The sequence below is a fragment of the Struthio camelus genome, chromosome Z (assembly GCF_040807025.1).
Source record: "Struthio camelus isolate bStrCam1 chromosome Z, bStrCam1.hap1, whole genome shotgun sequence".
Classification (NCBI taxonomy): domain Eukaryota; kingdom Metazoa; phylum Chordata; class Aves; order Struthioniformes; family Struthionidae; genus Struthio; species Struthio camelus.
The window spans coordinates 24,423,863-24,443,644 of record NC_090982.1 but is presented as its reverse complement, the minus strand read 5'-3'; the positions used below and the strand labels follow the sequence as shown (position 1 = coordinate 24,443,644).

Below are 19,782 nucleotides of genomic sequence, written 5' to 3'. Positions count from 1 at the left end.
TCCTAAAATTTTTCATATTGAAATACACTTGCCTCATCATCTGAGTAACTATATGCTGAGGTTACAGCTCCCCACATTTTACTGGCCACATTGGCAGCCTGTTTCATGCCTGACTTCAGAACATCCATTTTTGGTCCGGACAGTATATTGTCTAACTTCAGATTTGATAAAGTTGTTACAACAGATCCCAGTGAGCCGTGTGGAGAAGAACGACCCAGGCCTGTTAAGGATGAAGACCGTTCCTTTTGAACTCGTGAATGGGTTTGTTGCTTTGGTCGTCCAGTGAATGTTTTGGACCTGGAGACAGAAGGACTTCTCCGATTTTCGTAAGACTCGGGGGGTGTTGGGATGGGATCCAAAGGCAGGCTTGACCTCCTTTCTTGGGAGTGACCAAGTGTACCAGAGGCTTCTACTTCCCTGACTGGCTTGTGTAGTTCCATGCTGGGGAACTTGCTACCCAAGGGATTCTTCATATTCATATAGCTCTCTATTTCATCTGCCAAATTACGTGCTGCAACTGGTGACAATAGTTTTTCCTCAGGTTCCGGATGTCTTGGTTGCATGCTGTCAGTAGCCAGCAAAGACAAAGGGTCCAAGCCCACTTCAACATCTTCCCTTTCAACAGGCTTAACCACTCCATAAAAGCTATTCCTTTTAGTTGTAGCATCTTTGGATTCCGTTTTCTCGTTTTTGGACTCAGCTAACTGCTTGAGGTCCATGACTTCCACTGTGGCTACATTCTCATCATCCCCGTTCTCCAGATGCTCCCGACCTTCCACAGGTTCTTCCAGCACTGGTGAAGACCTGTGCTCTGATTCCCAGTCACTCTCATTCACACGAGTATCAGTTCCACTTACACCAGAAACCTGCTGGTCACCAATACTGTCAAAGCCGTGGGATTTATCAGCGGAACAAGGTGACGTTCTGGCTCCAGATAAAGCTGCTGTTAGGATCTTGGCATCTGCTCCCATCATTATTGCTATTTCTCTAGAATGCAAGTCCAAACTGCCTTTCTTCAGCAGCATTCCTGCCCTGCTTTCACTGCTGAAACTGCAGCTTCTCTCTGAAAAGAGTTTCTGCCTCTTCTGTCCTTTTTCACTTGATTTCTTAGCACAAGTGTCAAAGACGTCTTCAACTGAATTCTCAGCTACAAACAGGGGGCTAGAACCCGTTCCTGAAAGAGAGAAGGCATTAATAAGGCATCAATAGCCACCAAGAACCGGTAATTTATTTCCCAAAGTCATGTGGTCTCCCCACCAGCAAGAGAACTGTGAATACCATTACATTTTCACAATCTCAAGTTATCTATTAAAAAGTTGCACTATTACTAGCAATTTCTTTTACTGGCTGCAAGAGCATCCTGCAGATCAAAACTCATGTACTCTGTAAGGTCAAAGCCTCATCTAGTTCCTTCTATATAAAGATTCTACCTCCATCTCCTGCACAACCCCGCAGATGAGAGTAGATACTACATCTATGAACTAACGGAACATACAAGTATAGGTTAAAACGCACTCTACGTTTGGTTTTGGGTTTTTGTTTTTTGATACAGAAGTGTATTCCGACAGCTCTATACAGCAAATTCCATAGTTCATTCCAGCTCTGAATAGGACCTCTATGTCTGCCTGTACAACACAGAAGCAGGATTTATTTATGGCATCATCATACGTGCCAAATAACTAAAAGTTAGCATCTGTAAAACACTAAATAGTCTCATTCCTTCAGGGCAATTTATGCCCAGAAGACCGTTAGCCAGGCAAAAACCTTGACTTCTGCTTATTTCTACAAGAATGGTAATTCTACCATACGAGGATCCTAACAAAGGACCTGGTGTACTATATCCACATCCTAAGGCTGTTCCAGGCTCACGCCGATGCTGTTTCTTTTCTAGTCGTCAGCCCCTCATAATGGTCAGAAAGGTTCTTGGCTAGTTCTTGTCTGAGATTCACACCTCTGCTATCAGCTGCCTGTTGATTTACTACTTAAATCCCTCTGCTTTGCTCCAGCTCCTGAGCTACCCAGCTACACAAATATTGAAATATGGCCTTAGTAAGACAAGCATGATGAGGGCAGGGGAAACCCCAAGATTTGGCTCTTACATACCCACAGATCTTCCTCCTCGTAAATCTCCCGGTACATAAATAAATGTCGTCTGTCACAAAAAAGATATGCGTTGCCCCCAGATTACACATAAGGAAACTACACCATAGAGATATGAAGTTACTTCTCCAAGGTCAGTGAGATTCAGGGGAAAAAGTCAAGAGCACACACTCTTGGCTTTCTAGCACATTAACGAAACACAGTGAATGTGGGACAGGGGAAATTGTGATTATCAATCTAGTCAATAGTGATTTCTCACCACAGAATACATAGGCTTCTTTTAAGTGATCTGCAAAGGATAACTAGGGAAAGCAAAGGTAAGGCCTGACATTTGCACCTCTCATAGGAGTTTTGTTTCTTTAAACGATATCAAAAAGATTGCAAAACAGTGTACCACAAAAAGCTTGCTGAAGTCTTTGTCTTGAGTTTGGTTTTATACAGTGACTCACCACCACTGTTTTTCCTTCCGCTGCTATCAAAAATGCCGGATGGAACTTTCACAATACTGTTACCCCAAGCAGGTGGGTCTGTTGGACCATGAGTTTCTAAATTCAGCTGTTGCTTTTCACCAGACTCCCCTGTACCACAGACCTCTAGAAGAAAAAGAATGTGAACTTTAATTCACTTCATTTGCACTGTTACGGAAAACACATACTCAACTGTTCCCCTCTTGTAATTACCGCCTAAAGGATCACTCCTACCAGGTACTGAGTATTTCCTGGAAGATGACGATATACAGTCTCCTGCAGAGACTGCTTAGCTGTTTACAAGATTAGAGCCTCTGCTAACTCCTCCTCCTGGTATTTTTGCTCCTAACTAAAGCAGAGGAGAAACAGGACAAGTCTCAGTTTCTCATGCAGGATTATTTGTACAATGCAGCATTAGAAACCCTAACTGACATTAAGAGTTTAGTAACACAGACAATAGGACACAAATTCAGTATTGGGGAACTTAAAATGCAGAAAAACAAAGACACAATCTGGATAGAAGAAAGAGGACAGGAGATGACTACATTTACTACAGCAGGGCAAGGTTTACAGCAAGAAATAGTATCTTTTATTAGGTCAGCTGGCATAGCTGAAAAAATTGGTCAAGTTTTCAAACACACAAATGAGAGGAATGAAAGACAAAGAATGGCATATGCCTCAAAACATGTCCAATCTTTTCATCTATGTTAGATTAGTTTAATAAAAGGTACTCTCTTTACCTGTATGCTTTCTATTGCCTCTCACTAGTGCACAGCAAAAGTCCACCAGATTCTATAAGGTTATATTTTGACTCTGGTAACATTAAGAGTCAAATTAAGAGTTTGAGTTAATTGAGTTAGGAGTTAATTATGTATTTTTGGCACTTGGATGGATGAAGCTGATTTATAAAAAAAGTTTCACTGGGTGTAAACGTGTATACTCCACCTCCTACTACATCTTCAGTATTGGAAGAATCTTTCTCTATCTGTGTTTCAGTTGCATGAAGACTATCTCCATCATCCCTTACAAGTTCATCCTTGGATCCATAGCCCTGGTCTGACTGACCACCTGTACGAAGGAACAGAAACAAGTGTTTCAAAGCTGTTTTTCCCTCTTAAACTTGTTTTTCCAATAAGAAAAATCAAAGAATAGAAATTCATTTGTGTCACATTTGGTTTGGCCAGAAAAATTCAGAGTAAGATCATCAAAATACCTAATACGTGCATGGATCTACTTGGTGACAGCAAAGAAAATTCGGAGAGTCAGTTTGGATATTATAGCCTAATTATTACATTAAACACAAGCCATTCCCCCAGGAGCGCGGTGGTCACTAACTAACTTTAACGCATTTTATGAATCCCCATAGAAATACCTCCTTTCATTCCTTTCTCCTCTAATTAGCTAGAAACATTTCATCGTTGGGTAAGCTAACCTCTCACATGCATATACAAAGGAAATTCACCCCCCACACTAATTAAGTCCAGTTCTAATAGTGATTACATTTTTAAAAGACTACTATAAGCTATGCTGTATTACTGTGTTATAGTGTAGCCATACAATGTAATCTAAAAATATTAAAAATCTAAATAGTTAAAAGATGTCTATTACCCCATCATACCAGTTATGCTCAACAGCTATAACACGTTCTTGAAAGTTCAAGTTTAAAGTAGCCCAAAAATCTGCCAACAGAAACAAACGAACAAGGCCCTCTCTACTTTGTTAGTTTTAATTGCAAGTGCTTCTGCTTACGTGAAAATAAACAAACAGTATATGGAACGTAATCCATAGCACACGCCTCAGAGCACCTACTAGGATACATGACAGCATTTATAAAAATTAAAGTGCTACTCAGTATAACATTGAAAAGTATTAGAAGGCTTCAAAAACTTCACACAGAACTTCAGGATACAAAAACACAGATATAACTTATCCAAAATATGCATTACTGGAGTAAATAGGCAGAAAAGTAAATTAAAAAGTCTGAGCAGCTTGCAGTTAACACATTCGGCTACTAAGTAAGAAAACCTTTTATATATAAAGAATAGTAAGTTCTGACATTCTTTAGTCCTTATTTTCTCTATCATCATTTCAGTAATGTTAGTCTTTCTCCTTTGCACAGAGTGAAAATACCCTAGCAATAAATGGGCAAATTACCTGCAGAAGTAACATTCAAGGGTAGAATTAATGCACACGTGCATCCAAGGCTTCACACCATACAAGTCTGCACCCCACACCATGATAGCCAAGGACAAATGCAGCACCCAAGAGACAGCAAAGAGCAAAAAGCAGAGCAACAAAGAGCAGAGAGAAGGAAAGTTCAGTAATCTAGACAGGCATATTGAATGAAGCACAGGAATCAGACTCAAAATTCTCTTTAAGGAAGGGATCAAGATATTAAAAACATGGAGAATGTGCAAGAATCATCTGTAGAATAAGTTCTGAGGCACACATACATAGGAGATTTAGCTGAGACTGTGCACAGGTAGGAGGCAATCAGTATTAAAATAGATATGAAGAAACATGAAAACTGTATTGTCATATAAAGTGATTAACTTTCTGTGCACTTTTTCTTACTCCAATTTGCCTGGAAGAGTATGTGCCACGTTAAAGGAGAGCTTCTCTCCAGATTATCAACTGTCCTTCCATTCCCGGTGTCTCACCAACATTTATATTTATTCCCAAATTTGGTAACTACTGGTAAGAAGTCTGAATATGGATTTTAAAACCATGGACCACCACGACCAAACATAACATATACTATTTTCAGGTATTCCAATGAGCCCTTTCCTGATTACCATCAAAGAACAACATCTGAAAGCATTAGTAGTCTCTAATCACTTAAGCAACTTTTGTTTCCTTATTAATACAGATAAAAATTTTACTCAAACAGACTATCATTTCTATGAGTAGATGATAACATATATGAATTGAAAAGATTCAGTTGTCCAAGGCTTTGTACCTCTTCTGAAAATCTAGCACAAAAGGCAAAGTTCATGAGAACATTTTATCAGTAATATATTTAGTTTAAGATAATGGTACTGCTGCTATGGTTCGCTCTAGACTAAAGAAGGAGCGCTGATTACGGTAAAGGAATAATATTCAACAAGAGTATATTTCTTTTTCTTTACACATATTCACTCAATCTTTTATTCTCTACAACCTCAAGAAGGTGAAGGCAGTGGGGGAAAATCAACAGCAGACTAGAAAATTTGGCTTTTTTGGGGGCACTGTTTGTAGTGAAACCCAGCAGAATCTAGTACCTGTGCTAGAGTGATTATCAATGGAATCAAGCCTGACTAAGTCTCTGACGAAGAGAGTGTGCTCCCCACTGTTAGCATCATTAGAACTATCCACGCTACCATGGCTCACCATGTCCCCATCACTTCCACCCGTGGTATTCTGCAGAGCTAAAGACATGAACGAGAGCTGGTTAGTAAGAGAGGATTTAAAAATTCATATTTTCAAGTAAATCTGGCCTCTTCAGACAACAGTATACTTTCGGTTGCACAAATTAAAATAAGATTATGGAATTCTAGCAATAGAATTTAGACAATTCATTCTTCAATGTGAGACAGATTTTCTGATATTGTTTCAAGCAGCAAGTTAGCAATTATCCCTTTTTATACACTTTAGGAAGGATTTTCCACTTGTAAAAGCCACAATGTTAGATGCAATCCTTCAGAAAGCATGTCGGGCTCTTGTTCAGCAGAAAAAAAAAAAAAAATTCAACTAGCATATTACCTGATATCACAGTGACTTGTGAGCTCTGCGTTGCTTTCTTTAGACACTGCCTAAATTGTGCTGTGCCGCGAACTACATTTCGTACCTTTGTCCACAGAAATATGCCACTGCGGTTACTGCTAGGCCAAGGAGACTCTAAAACCGCCTACAGAAATAGAGACATTACAGTAACAAGAGTACAGTAACAAAGTAAGAAACACAGTACACTATGACGATTCCCTTTTCATACTTTAAGAAAAAAGGCATTTCCTTTTAAAAGAAGTGTGAAGAAGGACAAATAGTTGAATTTGCATGAATTGTTCCCTTTTATTCCACAGCTCAGGATAGAATAGGTGAGTGACAGTGAACTATGGACAAAGTTTTCGTTAAGATGACCCTTGTTCTTATTCATACACTACAGTAGCAATAGAAGACTACAGCAGCAACTCTTTCTTATTCCTTCTCTTGCTCCTATTCCTTTATCTAGTTTAGTTTACTATGAAGTTCTGTCAGAATGTTACAGGAATTTGGGAGTAAGGAAAAGAGAAAGCTATTTCAGCTAGCTGAATCCCAGCCTTCATTAGACATGAATGGATCCTGCTGCCATAAAGGATATATTTAGGAAGAGTCAGCTTCCAAAGCTTTAATGTGGAAGCACTAGACAGGTACCAAAGCTTGTAAATGGAAACACTGTACACGTATACTTCAACAGAATTTTTGGTTAGCTGAACAGCACAGGAATGTAAGTGTAAAAAATGTAAAACTATACACCATACATCAAGTGTAGTGCAAGCATGCCTAAAAAGACTGCTTGCCAAAAGAACAAACAAGACTAAGCGTAGATCTTCAAGACATGCTATGGGACGAGGGGTAAGAGCAGCAAGGCAGACTTTGGTCCAGCATCCTCATCGACGTTTCTCTTACCTTATTGTAATAACCATAGGTGATGGCATTTGGCTTTATTCCAGCATTTTTCATTTCAAAGAGGACTCTTACAGCTTGAACAGGTTGACCCCACAATCCACAGAGCTGCATTACAACTCTATAGCAGACCTGACAAGACACAGAAATCCATAAACTGATTGATGACAAGAATTCTGAAGCAATTTAAGCTCTGCCCTAATTTCCAACTGTTGTACATGTAAAAAGGAGAGCCATGTGAACGCAACTCCTCAATATGTAATACTCAAGAGCCAGAAGAGGGAGCAAAAACTAAACAGGAAATCATACTTTAGCTGAAAGAGCAGCAGCAGTCACATTTCTGAGAACGCTGACATTTTTTCCACTTGGCTCTTCTGCTTGCGAAATAGAGGAGGGAAGGAAACAGCCGCACGAAAGGTAGGATAACGTGAACTGTGTGCCTGTGGCTACTACCGCAAGAATGGAATGGTGTACACAGAGGAGAAGGAAAAAAAAAAAAGAAAGGAAGAAAAAACCAAACCACTCATCTTCCCTTCATTCAGTAAGGTTACACAGCACGTTTTAAAAACTGGGATATTCAAGAACTTCCTTCCAGCAGAATGTTGGGAGAAGACTAGCAACAAAAAGTTGGGGTACATAACCCAGCTGACTCTGTGCTGTTGATGAAAGAGGAAATGAATTTTCATTTGCCCTGCTTAAGGAGACCTTCTTTAAGACGAGTTCACAGTGGCTTTGAAACAGGTCCAACTAAAAATCTATAAATATGCTTATCCTGCTGATGGTGGTGAAACATACCACATTTATACCTTACCTTCTCCATACTGGTGGTAATTTTTTTTTTTTTTTAATTAACACTTACCTCATCTAGTGGGTCCACATCAGTTGTCCTCATTTTAATGAGAACATCATATGCCTGCTGCAGTGCTCTGACCTTGGGATGGGCAACTCTGATATAGGCGGGCAGACAAATAAACCATAAGCTGTAACTATGACTGAAGAGACATTTAGCCCACTGTGGGGGGCTCAGGTAATACTTCTTGGCTAACTTATGGGCTGTTTTTATCTCCTGCAGAGGTGAAACAAAACAAAAAAGACAAAGATGGAACATCTAGATGGAACAATCCAGACCATTACTAATTCAGATACTGGCTTCTTAAATCTAAGCATTTAATAATTATGGACAAACATTAAACTGAAGCTGCCTTCTTAGCACGCCATTAGTCTCTCCAGAAGTAAGAACTAATATTAGAATTAATTCTCCTTTTCTCCACACGAGCTTCCATTTTAACCTCCTTTTTTAATATTACAGCCTAAAGCTTAAAAACAGGTTTAGCACTAAGCTGTACTCTCAGCAACCGTTGCTTTCTGTTTCTTTCTTTTGCAAGTATTGTTTTGCACTAGTTAAGGCCTAGTTAAGTTAAGCACTAGTTAGGTATTGTTTCGCACTAGTTAAGGCCTACTCTCCAACAATGTAATTTGTAGTATAAACAAGTAGGAGCAATTTCACTAAATTAAGTAGTAGTAATTTTACTAAACAACTAAACATTTTTCAGTGTTCACAGCGATTACAGTAAGACTAATCTGACCTGTTTTGTCCTCTTTGCCATGAGTGCTGGACTATTTGATATGCTGCTTCCAGCTGGGTGTCTGCTGAAAGAGAGCTTGAGCTCCTGTGGCCTGTCAAAGAGCTTGAAATCTAGTCGTGGGAAGTTCTTATAGCTATATATATAAAAAACAAAATAAGTTGTTTTGTGTACTTCTGATAGCAGGAAACCCTTGTAAAGACAACTTGCGTGTGAAGAACATACACAGGAGAAGAAGTAGCCAGGAAAAAAAAAAAAAAGAAAAAGAATAGTAACATTCTTTAAGTCTTATTCACAAAGGCATAACAAGACACATATAGTATCTCAGTAGACAATGGAAACGAGAACCAGATGGTCATCCATATCACGTAGGTTCCTTCTGCTCAGTACTGGTGAGGCCACATCTGGAGAGCTCGATCCAGTTCTGGACTCCAAAGTACAAGAAAAACACGGAACTACTGGAGCAAGTCCAGCGAAGGGCTACTAAGAGGGACCGGAGCATACGACATATGCTCCTCAGCTGAGGAGCAGCTGAGTGAACTGGGATTACTTAGCCTGGAGAAGAGAAGGCTCAGGGAGATCATATCAGTGAGCGTAAGTATCTGAAGGGCAGGTGTAAAGAAGACTGAGCCAGACTCTTTTCAGCAGTGCCTCGTGACAGGACAAGAAGCAGTGGGCACAAACTGAAACACAGGAAGCTCCATCCGAATACAAGGGTGGGGGGAGGGAATTTAAAAAACACAAAACAAAAACAAAAACCAAAAAAACCACCCCAAAACAAAAAAACAAACAAACAAACAAAAAACAAAAAAACACCACACAACAGAAAACACATTTTACTGTGAGGGTGACTGAGCACCGGAACAGACCACCCAGAGAGGTTGTGCAGTCTCCGTCCTTGGAGACATTCAAAAGCCATCTAGACCCTGTCCTGGGCAAAGTGCTCTAGGTGAGCCTGCTTGAGCAAGGCGGTTGGACTATACGATCTCTAGAGGTCCCTTCCAACCTCAACCATTCTGCGATACTGTGAAGGTCACAGGACCACAGATGATGGTTAACTAAGACAACAACTGGAAATAGAATCCTCATTACCTCTAAGATAGACAGGTAGATAAAGCATGCCCAGAGTGTTTGAAACTCCCTATTTCCTGCACAAAGCTGAAAAATACTGAACGAAAGAAGTCTGAAGAGTGAAGTGGGTTTTTAGCTCTTTTGGTTCATTGGCTGCAGATCAATAACACTGGGCAGATCCATTACCCATCCCTTCTTGTCCCCGCTATGAATCACAGATACAGCAACAGCTGTTGCTGTAAAGCATACATAAACGGTAGGGAAGTACCAAGTCGGCAAGTAGTTACTAAAGAGTCAACAATAAAAATCCACTCGCCCTCAAAAACACACACTAACATTGGCTTCTAGAACTTCAGAAGCTTACCAGAATCCAAGACCACATCTGCTTAAACATTCTTTAGAACATTTTATGAAGGAAAACGTTGCATCAAGACTGAACGTTTGTCCCTATGAAGATTTAAGTTTTCTACTTTCACCACAGTGAAACAACCATAATTTGGTTGCTTGACTTGTACCTGTATTTCGGTGCTCGGTCCTGTCCATCATCAGGGGGAGGTTCTGGTGGCATAATAAACACTGTGTGTTCACTTTTCTGTGACTCATCAAGCTCAATCAACCGTGCGTCCTCCACAGAGTCTACATCAATCTGAAAACAGAGTTTGTACGATTGGCTCTGGAATAAGATGTCCATTTTAATTTTAATTAATTTCCTCTAAATGCTTAAATGCCAGGTTCACATCCCTGTATTTTCACTTTTATTTTGTGATCAACCATCACAAAAGCCTAAGCATTTTCAGAGGCAAAGTACCTTCTCTCCTTTATCTGTTCCTTTATCCGGAAAGAGCTAGGAAAAGAGATGGAGAGAAAAAGAGAGTCAGAGCTTCTTCTGAATTGAAAACAAAAATTCTAAATAATTCCGACTACAACTGTGTCATTTACTGAGAAATCAAAGCAAGGACACTACATTGTCCTATTACTGTGGAGGCAATTTATCTTTTCTTTGCTTTCAGCTGCTTGAAAAAGCAGCTATCAATAAGCTTCCTACCTGTTGACATAATGAACTAAATATGAAATCTTAAATCCGTAACAGGAAATCACTTTTGTTTACTTTAATTGGAAGAAACGGCTATTTTGCAGACAATTTCAATAGGATAAATTATTATTGTATTGCATACATAAGTATGCAACACATGAATAATCTGCATTACATAAAGCAGTGTAGATTCATTCCCCCATACTCTGCAGAAAGAAAAATAAATACTAAGAAACTCTGAAACATTTGTTTTGTGGTCTCTTTTCAAATGTTCATTTGATCTGAATCAATATTGAATCAAAGATTCATTCTGTAAGAACTTGGTAATTGTTATGAAAAAGTAAGTACTGTCTAGAAGGCATCAGATATACTCACATAAAAACTACATATAATCCTCTAGCTTTTTGGCTTTCTATGGATGAAGTTATAAACCCAATATCCTATTTATACTACGACCATTCTCTCAGATTTTGTTTCAAAAAAACAAGAAGGGGATATAGTAATCTTTCTCATATAAAACTCCTCTACTAGAAACCATTTATTTGTTGCATGTAGACAGTGTAAGAAGATCTTATCTAAAAAGTGTCTAGTCAGCTACTGACATTTCTCACATTAATTTATAGATTGATATGTTGTCAGGCTTTAAGGAAAATTTCCTCCACTAATACAGAAAATGATGAACGTGTAGGAAGATAAAGAAAATGACCTAACAATAACCACCAAGAATTTCATTCTCTTACAACATCTGCTGCAGAAGGCATCTGTCTTTGCCACGAACAGCCAGAACAGTAACATGAAATGATCAAAACTATAGCATTTAATACTATTAATACTTGCTTTCACCTTTTCTATGCAGTCATCAAAAAACGCCAAGCCAGTATCTTTGTCACTCACAAAACTGCACTCTTCAATAAACCTGCTGAAGATCTGCGTTTTGGTGAGATGCGTGTAAAACTTTGTATAGGCACGATCTCGACTTTTTAAAAACCCTGGTCAGAAAAGAAAAGGAACACATAACTAAACGCCAGTTAAAAGTTCCATAAGAAGCTAACATTTAAAGTGTCAACAGAAAAAAAAAAAAAAAAAAAAAAAGCACTGCTAGTTCTATTGAAACACCAGCTTTATTAACAAAATAACCACTTAGCATCACTTGTACTCAGAAGATTAAAGGAACAGCTTTTATCATTAACATTCCACATAGTCAACAAAGTACATGGCATACATTCTCCCCATGTAATCTGTTCCCTAGGTCTGTTTATTTTTCATACAGGAAAAGAAGGAGAGGTAATCACCTCATATACAAGCAGAAATCCTCAAAACAATCACAGACACACACACACAAAAAAAGTATTAGCTTAGGAGATGCTGGACTTGAAAATATTTAAGACTTTCCAAACATTTGACTGAAAATCTCTTCTCAAATTCCGATTTCAAAAGATTAAAAAAAAAAAAAAATCAAAACACTGGTGGTGTTTTTAGCTGACATTCAATTCATGAACAGATCTGAAAAGTTAAGCTTGTAAGGGAAGGAAAACGAGATAACCTTTGCTGACTGTTACTTTTGTTATGTTTGCGATCTCTGCCCAATTCTCTGTCTTCCCATTTATATCAAGAGTATTACTTTGTTCGTCGTTACAGGACCTCTGGTGTTTTTGCTCTATACAATTTGAGAAACACTCTATAACCTCCAAGAGCTGCCAAACAAGAAGGTATCACATTACTGAAAGATGATTCTTCTATACCAGAGCTATTACAAAATTGGAATTCTATTTCCATATATCCATGTTCTAATCGACCTTTAACAGCTTTAGTTTATCCAACTACAACTTTAAATACTGCAACGAGTTGCACAATCAAATGGAAATTTGAGCTTTTAAAGTTAAACAGCAGCTCAAACCTAAAGTTGTAACATTGCCAATAGTACCTGCAGCTGATCTGCCTCACCCTTACCTTGATGATCAAACAATGAATCAGCAGCAGTTGCTTTATTTGAAGGGGCCTGAGTGATTGGCTTAAGGAATGTTCTGTAACCCTTTAAAATAGATGCCATAAAGCGGAGGAAAGCTTCCTGGATCTCCATCTCAAGTTCTATCATCTTCTTCTGCCAGGAGAAATCTGCCTCAATGGGAGTCATCTCTACTGCAGAGCCTTCTTGAGTTTTCCTGTGGACTAGTAAAGAGCGATAGACACACTGAATTTTAATAAAGGATTGCATTAGAATAGGTGACTCCTGCAAGACATTGAAGATGTATTTTTGCTTTTTTATGCTCGCCAGTATTCAGAAGTGACAAATGTTGGAAAGAAGAGCCCTGCTTATCCTGTGATTACATTCTAATAGGTCTAGCCTATATGAAAGGCAGCTACCTCAAGGGTTAACTACGTGTTTTCCTAGCCCGTCTGGGCCTATGAGATATGAGATAATGAAGAGGATTTCAGCTGAGTTAATACTGATTGAAAGACCACATTCAGTTGGGTGTGCAGTAATACATTCACACAAATCCTGTTCTGATTACACAAAATTGCACATCCAGAAGAAAAGTTCCTAAAAATATTTTTCCAAAGAAAGTTCCAATATTTTTGTGTACTGAACGGCTGAAACAAGCAGATGACATTCACAGGTCACTCTTGCAACAAGCTGAAATGCACACACTATCACAATATTTAAAAACCGGTAGCAGCTACTGCTGCAAGTTTGCCTTGGAGCACGTTATAATAAAATGAAGAATGTGGAAATATAATTTTACAGATTTCTTTAGCTCTACAGAAGCCAGAGGGCTGTCCTGCTACACCTCTAAAATCTCTCATGCTTATAAAGCCATTTCAAATTCCTCCTAAACAGAGATATTCCAGTAACAAACTAAGATTGCTTATTCCAAATTTGTTTAGGTTGAGTTTCAAGGAACCTATCTTCTAAAGTACAGTAATCTTTTTCTTTTAATCCATGCAACAAAACTTGTACAATTTCTTCTTGAATTTTTCCTCAGTAAGGGTTCACTTACTGTACATTCTGCCAAAACAGAAAAACTATTTAACAGAGTATTGATTCTGCTCAAGTCGAAGTTTAGAGCTCAGTCTACAGCAGTTACGTATTAGGTAGAACCAAAATATAAGTTGAGGTGTTATAACAGACTAAATAACAGCTATTTGCAAAAACATTATTAAAAATTGGGGATCTACCTTCTAATCACTGCACTTTCCTGTTTCCATAATTCACAAACATTGTGTATCTGTTGTACACATACGAGCTTTCACGGCGGTCTTCTCCAAAACAATGCAACCCAGCATACTCTGAACCAACTTATCTCAGAGCCTATTAGCTTAGAGCCCGCTGAAAGAAGCAATACCTGAAAAACTATTACATGCATATACAATTTTGCTCTTACCTGTCCAAGTCACTAGTTTGGCGTCTTTCCCAAGTATTTTGTCAAAATTTAGCTACTTACTAACTTTTCTACCAAAAAAAAAAAAATCAAGTATCTGATTTACTCAACAGCATCTGCACCAAACTCATCTTACTCATACCCTGTTATTTTTGACAATAACTTAGAGTAGTGTTTTAGGTTCAGGTCGAAAAACATGTTTTAGCTGAAGCTTTGCTTAAATATAATTTACATGAGTCATGGCTAAAAAAGGTCAATATAGTTCAAATTTGAAGACGTTAGAGCAAAGAAAACAAAAGTTTGAAAAAAAGAAACATATCGCATACGATATAAGCCCACACATTTATAGCTTAATTTCTATTTAAGAGTTGTGTGTATCAGAAAATTTAATAGTTTTCTTGGAATATTTGCTTCTCCTGCTCTAGGCAGTTTCTCTTCTTACCCCTCCTTTTTTTTTTTTTTTTTTTTGGATATATTTCACCTGCTGCCAGTTGTGGGTGCAATTTCTTTAAGGTGCTGAGCAGACTTTTACATGGCTTCTTAGGAAACTGCTTCCAGTTTGTGCTCTTCTTCTCATCTGATCTAAAACACAGTGGAGGAAAAAGGGATATATAATACCCATATAATATCTAAAAAAAAAAGCTTTCATTAGCCTTAATTACCTTATTTGCGGAACTTAACTAAAAAAACGAAGTTATGTTGGAAAGAAATCTTGTCACTGTCCCTTCTGTCAAAAACAAAAGACGGAATAACATAAGTGAATTAAGAATTTAATTTCCTCAGATATGGAAAAGCCTTAATTGTATTATGAGTGGAACTTTCTCCAATCTACAAGGAAGATTTTCTGTTAGATTTGATTTAGACTTTTTGGTTGCAGTCTCACTTGGCTTATTTCCCTCTCAGAATTTTTATCAGTCTTGCTAATACAATTTAAATACACTAATCCGTATGTGATAATATGCAAAGTTTATACTACTGTAACTTGATATACTGCTACTGATGCAAAATAAAGGCAGTCTGGAGCACAACAATATGAACTTAAGTTGTTGCAAAATGCTGGAAAACCAGTCTGTTAACTTTACAGTCACATGGTACACTGCAGCCTGTCATGTAATAATTCTATTTCCATTTCCATCATCAATCATAGGCTGGCAGGAATTAGGAAGATTTGGAATTCAATTCACAGCTTGAGAATTATGTGGTTGATTAAGCAATGGAATACACTGGCTTAAAGGGATGCTCCTCTTTGTTAGCAAGACAATTGGTACAATGCTAGACCTTCTTCGGAAAACTGAATAAAGTGAGAGGGTTGGGAGTATATCCTGAGACCTTTAAGCCTCTTTCTGGAAGACTGGGGGGAATTTCTGTAGCACAGAGTACAGTGAACTTGCCACAAGTTATCACTGTCTGAGATGATGCTATCACTGCTTGTTTTGCACTTTGCATCAGTGAAACGTTCATTTAGTTATTTGCTAAACTGGCATAGACATAGAACTTTAAGATGGGAGCTGAAGTTTTTCTCAGTTAAAAAACAAACAAATAAAAAAACGTGCTTGGGAATTTATTCTCCCTTCCCCCCACCCCTGTAACAGCATGCCTAAAAGCAACATAAACATAAATTGCACTGTTTCACAAATGCAAGAGGAAAAAACCTTGCCATAAAAATAAAGCAAACTCTCAAATCTGTGCCCTAAAACGGTTACTTTCCTTAAACAGCTTTCAATGTTACTTTCACAGAGACTGTTGAAAACATCCAAGAATAGACACTAAACGAGATGCTGAATGAATAAAAGGCATTCAGTATTTTTTGGCAGTAAATAAAGCTTCAGTCTGTCATATAGAAGATACTAGCAAAATTGCTCTCAGGCTGACGTATTAGAAAATACTGAAGTGTTATCCTTCAGTTATGCAGTCAGAAACACAACAAAACAAAACAGCAACAGTGCTCTTATATGCTTTTACACCCCAAAATAATGCAATATCTCCACAGAAATAAAAATGAGCAACAGGAGATGCTGATAAAACAAAACAAAGTATTACTGCATGCAGCATCTATACTCACTGATAACGTAATACTTTAGAATTCTACATGTTCGTCAACACAAAGTGCTTTACGGAGATTTGATTTTATGTAAGACAGAAAAATTTTACAGGATAGAAAATACGCCCATTTTGTAGTCAAAAAAATATTTTCATATAATGTAGGTACCAACAGCTCACATTTACTTAAGTCAACTATTACAGATATTCAACTCTTCTGTAAGTCAAGAGATAGGAGTGCCCATCCAAGATGGGCAACAACAACCAAAAAGATCACCTGATTGGGGGGGGGGGGGAGAGGAACAAAAGAGGAGGATTTTAAAGATAGCAAAGGAAAAGGTTATAAAAACTTTTCAGCGGAACGCCTCACAAGAGGCCAGCCTCTGGGAGATTTTTAGTTCAGTAACCAGTAAGCAATCCAAGTAAGGTATACCTGGTCTTTCAATGACTCATTTCAACAGAACCTTGGCATTCACAGCCATCTATTAAATATCCTACTGTTCCTATCTACACTATTTTTCTGAAACCCATTCGTCAGCTTTGATTCTACTTATGACTAAAAACCATTCACGTATTTGTCACTAAAAAGATTATCTCTATATAAACAAATTATCTTCTTCAAGTTTCTTCAACACATTCTTCTCTTCACAACGCTTGTTAGAATTATTCTTTTGCAGGTATAATACCTTGAAATACACTGACAAAAATGCTTTTTGCAGTTTTTTTTTTAAATGAGGACCTAGAGAAGGAGGAAACAACAAGATGAAAAATAAACAAAATGCTCTGTTTACTATTAGCTTTGAGGCTGCTAATAAAAAGAGATGTTTCAGTAATCTAAAGGAAGCAGTTGCTTCAACAGAGCATCACAGGAAACGTCCTCTTGAAATAACGAGAGGCAGGAAAGCATTAATTTGACCCAGTGATGAAATGACTAATTCTAATTCAAGTGAGTAAAAATGAAAAACAAACCAGAGTTTAAAAAAAAAAAAAGTGACATAAGATGTACATTTTCAGAGAAAAGACATGCACGTTATTTAGTGACATCCCTCCTTATCTTGAAATATCTTAGATGCCTCTTTCTACTTCTGATCTAAATAATCCAAAAATGAAAAGTATTTCATCAAGTTATTAAATTAAACACCATCCTGTTTTCAAATCATTATTTGCACTGTCATTTAAATATGTTACAGAAGATAGTAACTCTGAATAAGCTTCTCTAAGAAGCCACCAAGAAACTGTTCATGCAACACCTTCAATTTCAGAAAAGCATTAAAAACTAACAGTTAGGGAAAACGTTTTAGATCGAGTGTAGTCAATACACAAAGCTTTGCTCAATTTATCTCATGAAGAACTCAGCTCTTGCACGTGAAAATAATTTCTTTATAACACTCCTAAAGAAAACAGTGATTTAAGGTGCCTCAAGTGCAAGACAGCCTCAAAAGCTGTCCTGAAGTTGTGATATTCACACAAAAATTCATCGCCCACAGTCAGGTAAATCAAATTCAGAAGTGGTGGAACAAGGTGAAAATGTAAGAAGGCACATGGCAGAAAACAAGCATTCTTCTTTCTCTTTTCTAGCTTATCTTCTATTTCCCTAAACAGTATTATCAGAACTGGAAAAAAAAAAAAAAAGTTACCACTGCTACATTTACAGTAACATCTGCATTACATTCCTATAGGCAGCCCTAAATGCCGACTCTTGACTTACTGTATTTTAATTTGCCATGAAACATTAGAAAAGAGAAAGAGGACAGAGGACGTACAGGAACGAAACTATATTGGACAAAATAGTTTTAGTAAAGTTACATCTGAACAATTGAGCAATCTCTCCATCCACAGATAAATGTAAAAAAACATAGAACTTACATGTACACCATATTTGTGTCTAAGTCAATGCACACAATATCCTGTGGTGGATCATACAGATCAAAGTATCGTGAATCTACTCCAACAATAAACGGAAGAGGTGCACTGAGCACAGTGGCCAGAGACAAAGGACAGAGGGGGATGTATGGACATTGCCACTGAAATGGAAATATCATCTGAAGGAAAAATTAAATGAAATCAACATATTAAAACAGGACAACAGACACTGTACAATAAAAAAACATGTGAAGTTGGTACATGCAGAAAGCTGAAATGAAATTGCTCAGAGCCCTGCTACATTGTCAGAAAAAACAGTCTTCAAGTCTGATCATTTATTTACAGCACATTTCTTAATTAACTACTCAAAAATGTTGATCATGCCAATAGTCATAAAAATTGTAACAGATATACTACGGTATTTCAACTAAAAGTGCTGGAAAAACTAGTATTTGGTGCGTCAATTTTAACTTAAGAAAGCCTAACAGCAGTCAGTTATTACAGAGTTAGCAGTGATAGTGATTTCCTCCACCGGTGTACAGAACGCTTTGTACTTACAGCTACTACAGCTTCAGCAACTCCTGTCAACACAGCTGGTCTAAGAGAATGGAGGAGAATCTTGCCTTCTAGTAATACAAAGAGTAATAGAGTAGCACAGTTTTCTGGTCCAAGATTCATGAGCAGAGTGCTAAAGTTTGCTCCACTAACGGAGGGGAAAGAAGAGGGAAGAGAGGAGAAGGTTACTAGATTTATACATTAAAAAACAAAAACAAACACATAAACAAAAAACCAAAAAAACCCAAACTCAGCAGCACTACTATCAAGTTTCTGAAACCTGCTGGAGAATAATTGGCTGAGCCACGCTAATGTCATTACCGCACATCAAATATCTAGCTAACAAGCAACCACCTCTATGCCAGAATTCCTCTGCTGGAAACAAACCTAAATTCAAAAACCATAATTAAAGAAGCTCAAGTATGATACTGCTAGGTTTGTGTTGTTTATGGCTTTCTGAGGAAGAGGCTTCTTGTCAACATAGTGCCAACTTTATTGCTATGGAAAACACACATCTAATTGGTTTATGACTAACCAAAGCATAAAATGACACTACTAGCTTCATTCGATGGCGGCACTTCAGGCAAGAAGTAAAGCACTTCAGGTACTTCAGGTAATCTTAGAATCACAGTACCAAATCCTAACAACAGTCAGGTAAAATTAGTTGATCATTCTGATACAAACACATATTTAATTTCTACAATTTAATCTCTATTTCATTTGTTTCGACCATATAGACATTTACGAATTCTAGTGAAATCAGAGTGTGGGCAGAGGCAAAACTGTCATTGGAAAAATTTGGTGGTTTACTTTTTTTTTTTTTCACATAGGTGGCTGTGTAACAGATGTGACTAAACATGGGATCCTTCTAAATATATATTAGGTGACAACGTTTAAGTAAAAAATATCAAGTAAAAGGGAGAATGTTTTGGTTTTAATTTTTTTTTTTTTTAAATATTTCATATATATTAGGAGCTCCCACCCAGAAGATGCAAGCAGTATTCACAAAAACTGCTTCAACCTTCAATCACAATGATCATTTTAAGATA

The 19,782-nt window shown here is 37.6% G+C and overlaps 1 protein-coding gene across 5 annotated transcripts in view; it reads right to left on the bottom strand.

The window, feature by feature from the left end:
* Positions 1 to 19,782, bottom strand: part of DENND4C (DENN domain containing 4C) — a 74,623-nt gene that overhangs the window by 16,078 nt on the left and 38,763 nt on the right. For 2 of the 5 annotated variants that reach the window (XR_011137775.1, XM_068927408.1), the window contains exons 9-23: positions 18,737 to 18,881; positions 18,182 to 18,357; positions 14,757 to 14,857; positions 12,846 to 13,064; positions 11,739 to 11,884; positions 10,671 to 10,706; positions 10,378 to 10,508; positions 8,795 to 8,927; positions 8,068 to 8,274; positions 7,212 to 7,340; positions 6,309 to 6,453; positions 5,828 to 5,974; positions 3,513 to 3,635; positions 2,550 to 2,693; positions 29 to 1,174 (exon numbers count right to left, since the gene is read on the bottom strand). Coding sequence is in view for 4 of the 5 variants with exons in the window: in XM_068927408.1 (XP_068783509.1) it covers positions 29 to 1,174; positions 2,550 to 2,693; positions 3,513 to 3,635; positions 5,828 to 5,974; positions 6,309 to 6,453; positions 7,212 to 7,340; positions 8,068 to 8,274; positions 8,795 to 8,927; positions 10,378 to 10,508; positions 10,671 to 10,706; positions 11,739 to 11,884; positions 12,846 to 13,064; positions 14,757 to 14,857; positions 18,182 to 18,357; positions 18,737 to 18,881 (3,128 nt within the window). In the remaining variant the exon portion in view is untranslated. The remainder of the gene's footprint in view (positions 1 to 28; positions 1,175 to 2,549; positions 2,694 to 3,512; positions 3,636 to 5,827; positions 5,975 to 6,308; positions 6,454 to 7,211; positions 7,341 to 8,067; positions 8,275 to 8,794; positions 8,928 to 10,377; positions 10,509 to 10,670; positions 10,707 to 11,738; positions 11,885 to 12,845; positions 13,065 to 14,756; positions 14,858 to 18,181; positions 18,358 to 18,736; positions 18,882 to 19,782) is intronic. The other 3 variants (XM_068927409.1, XM_068927411.1, XM_068927410.1) reach the window with 3 other exon arrangements.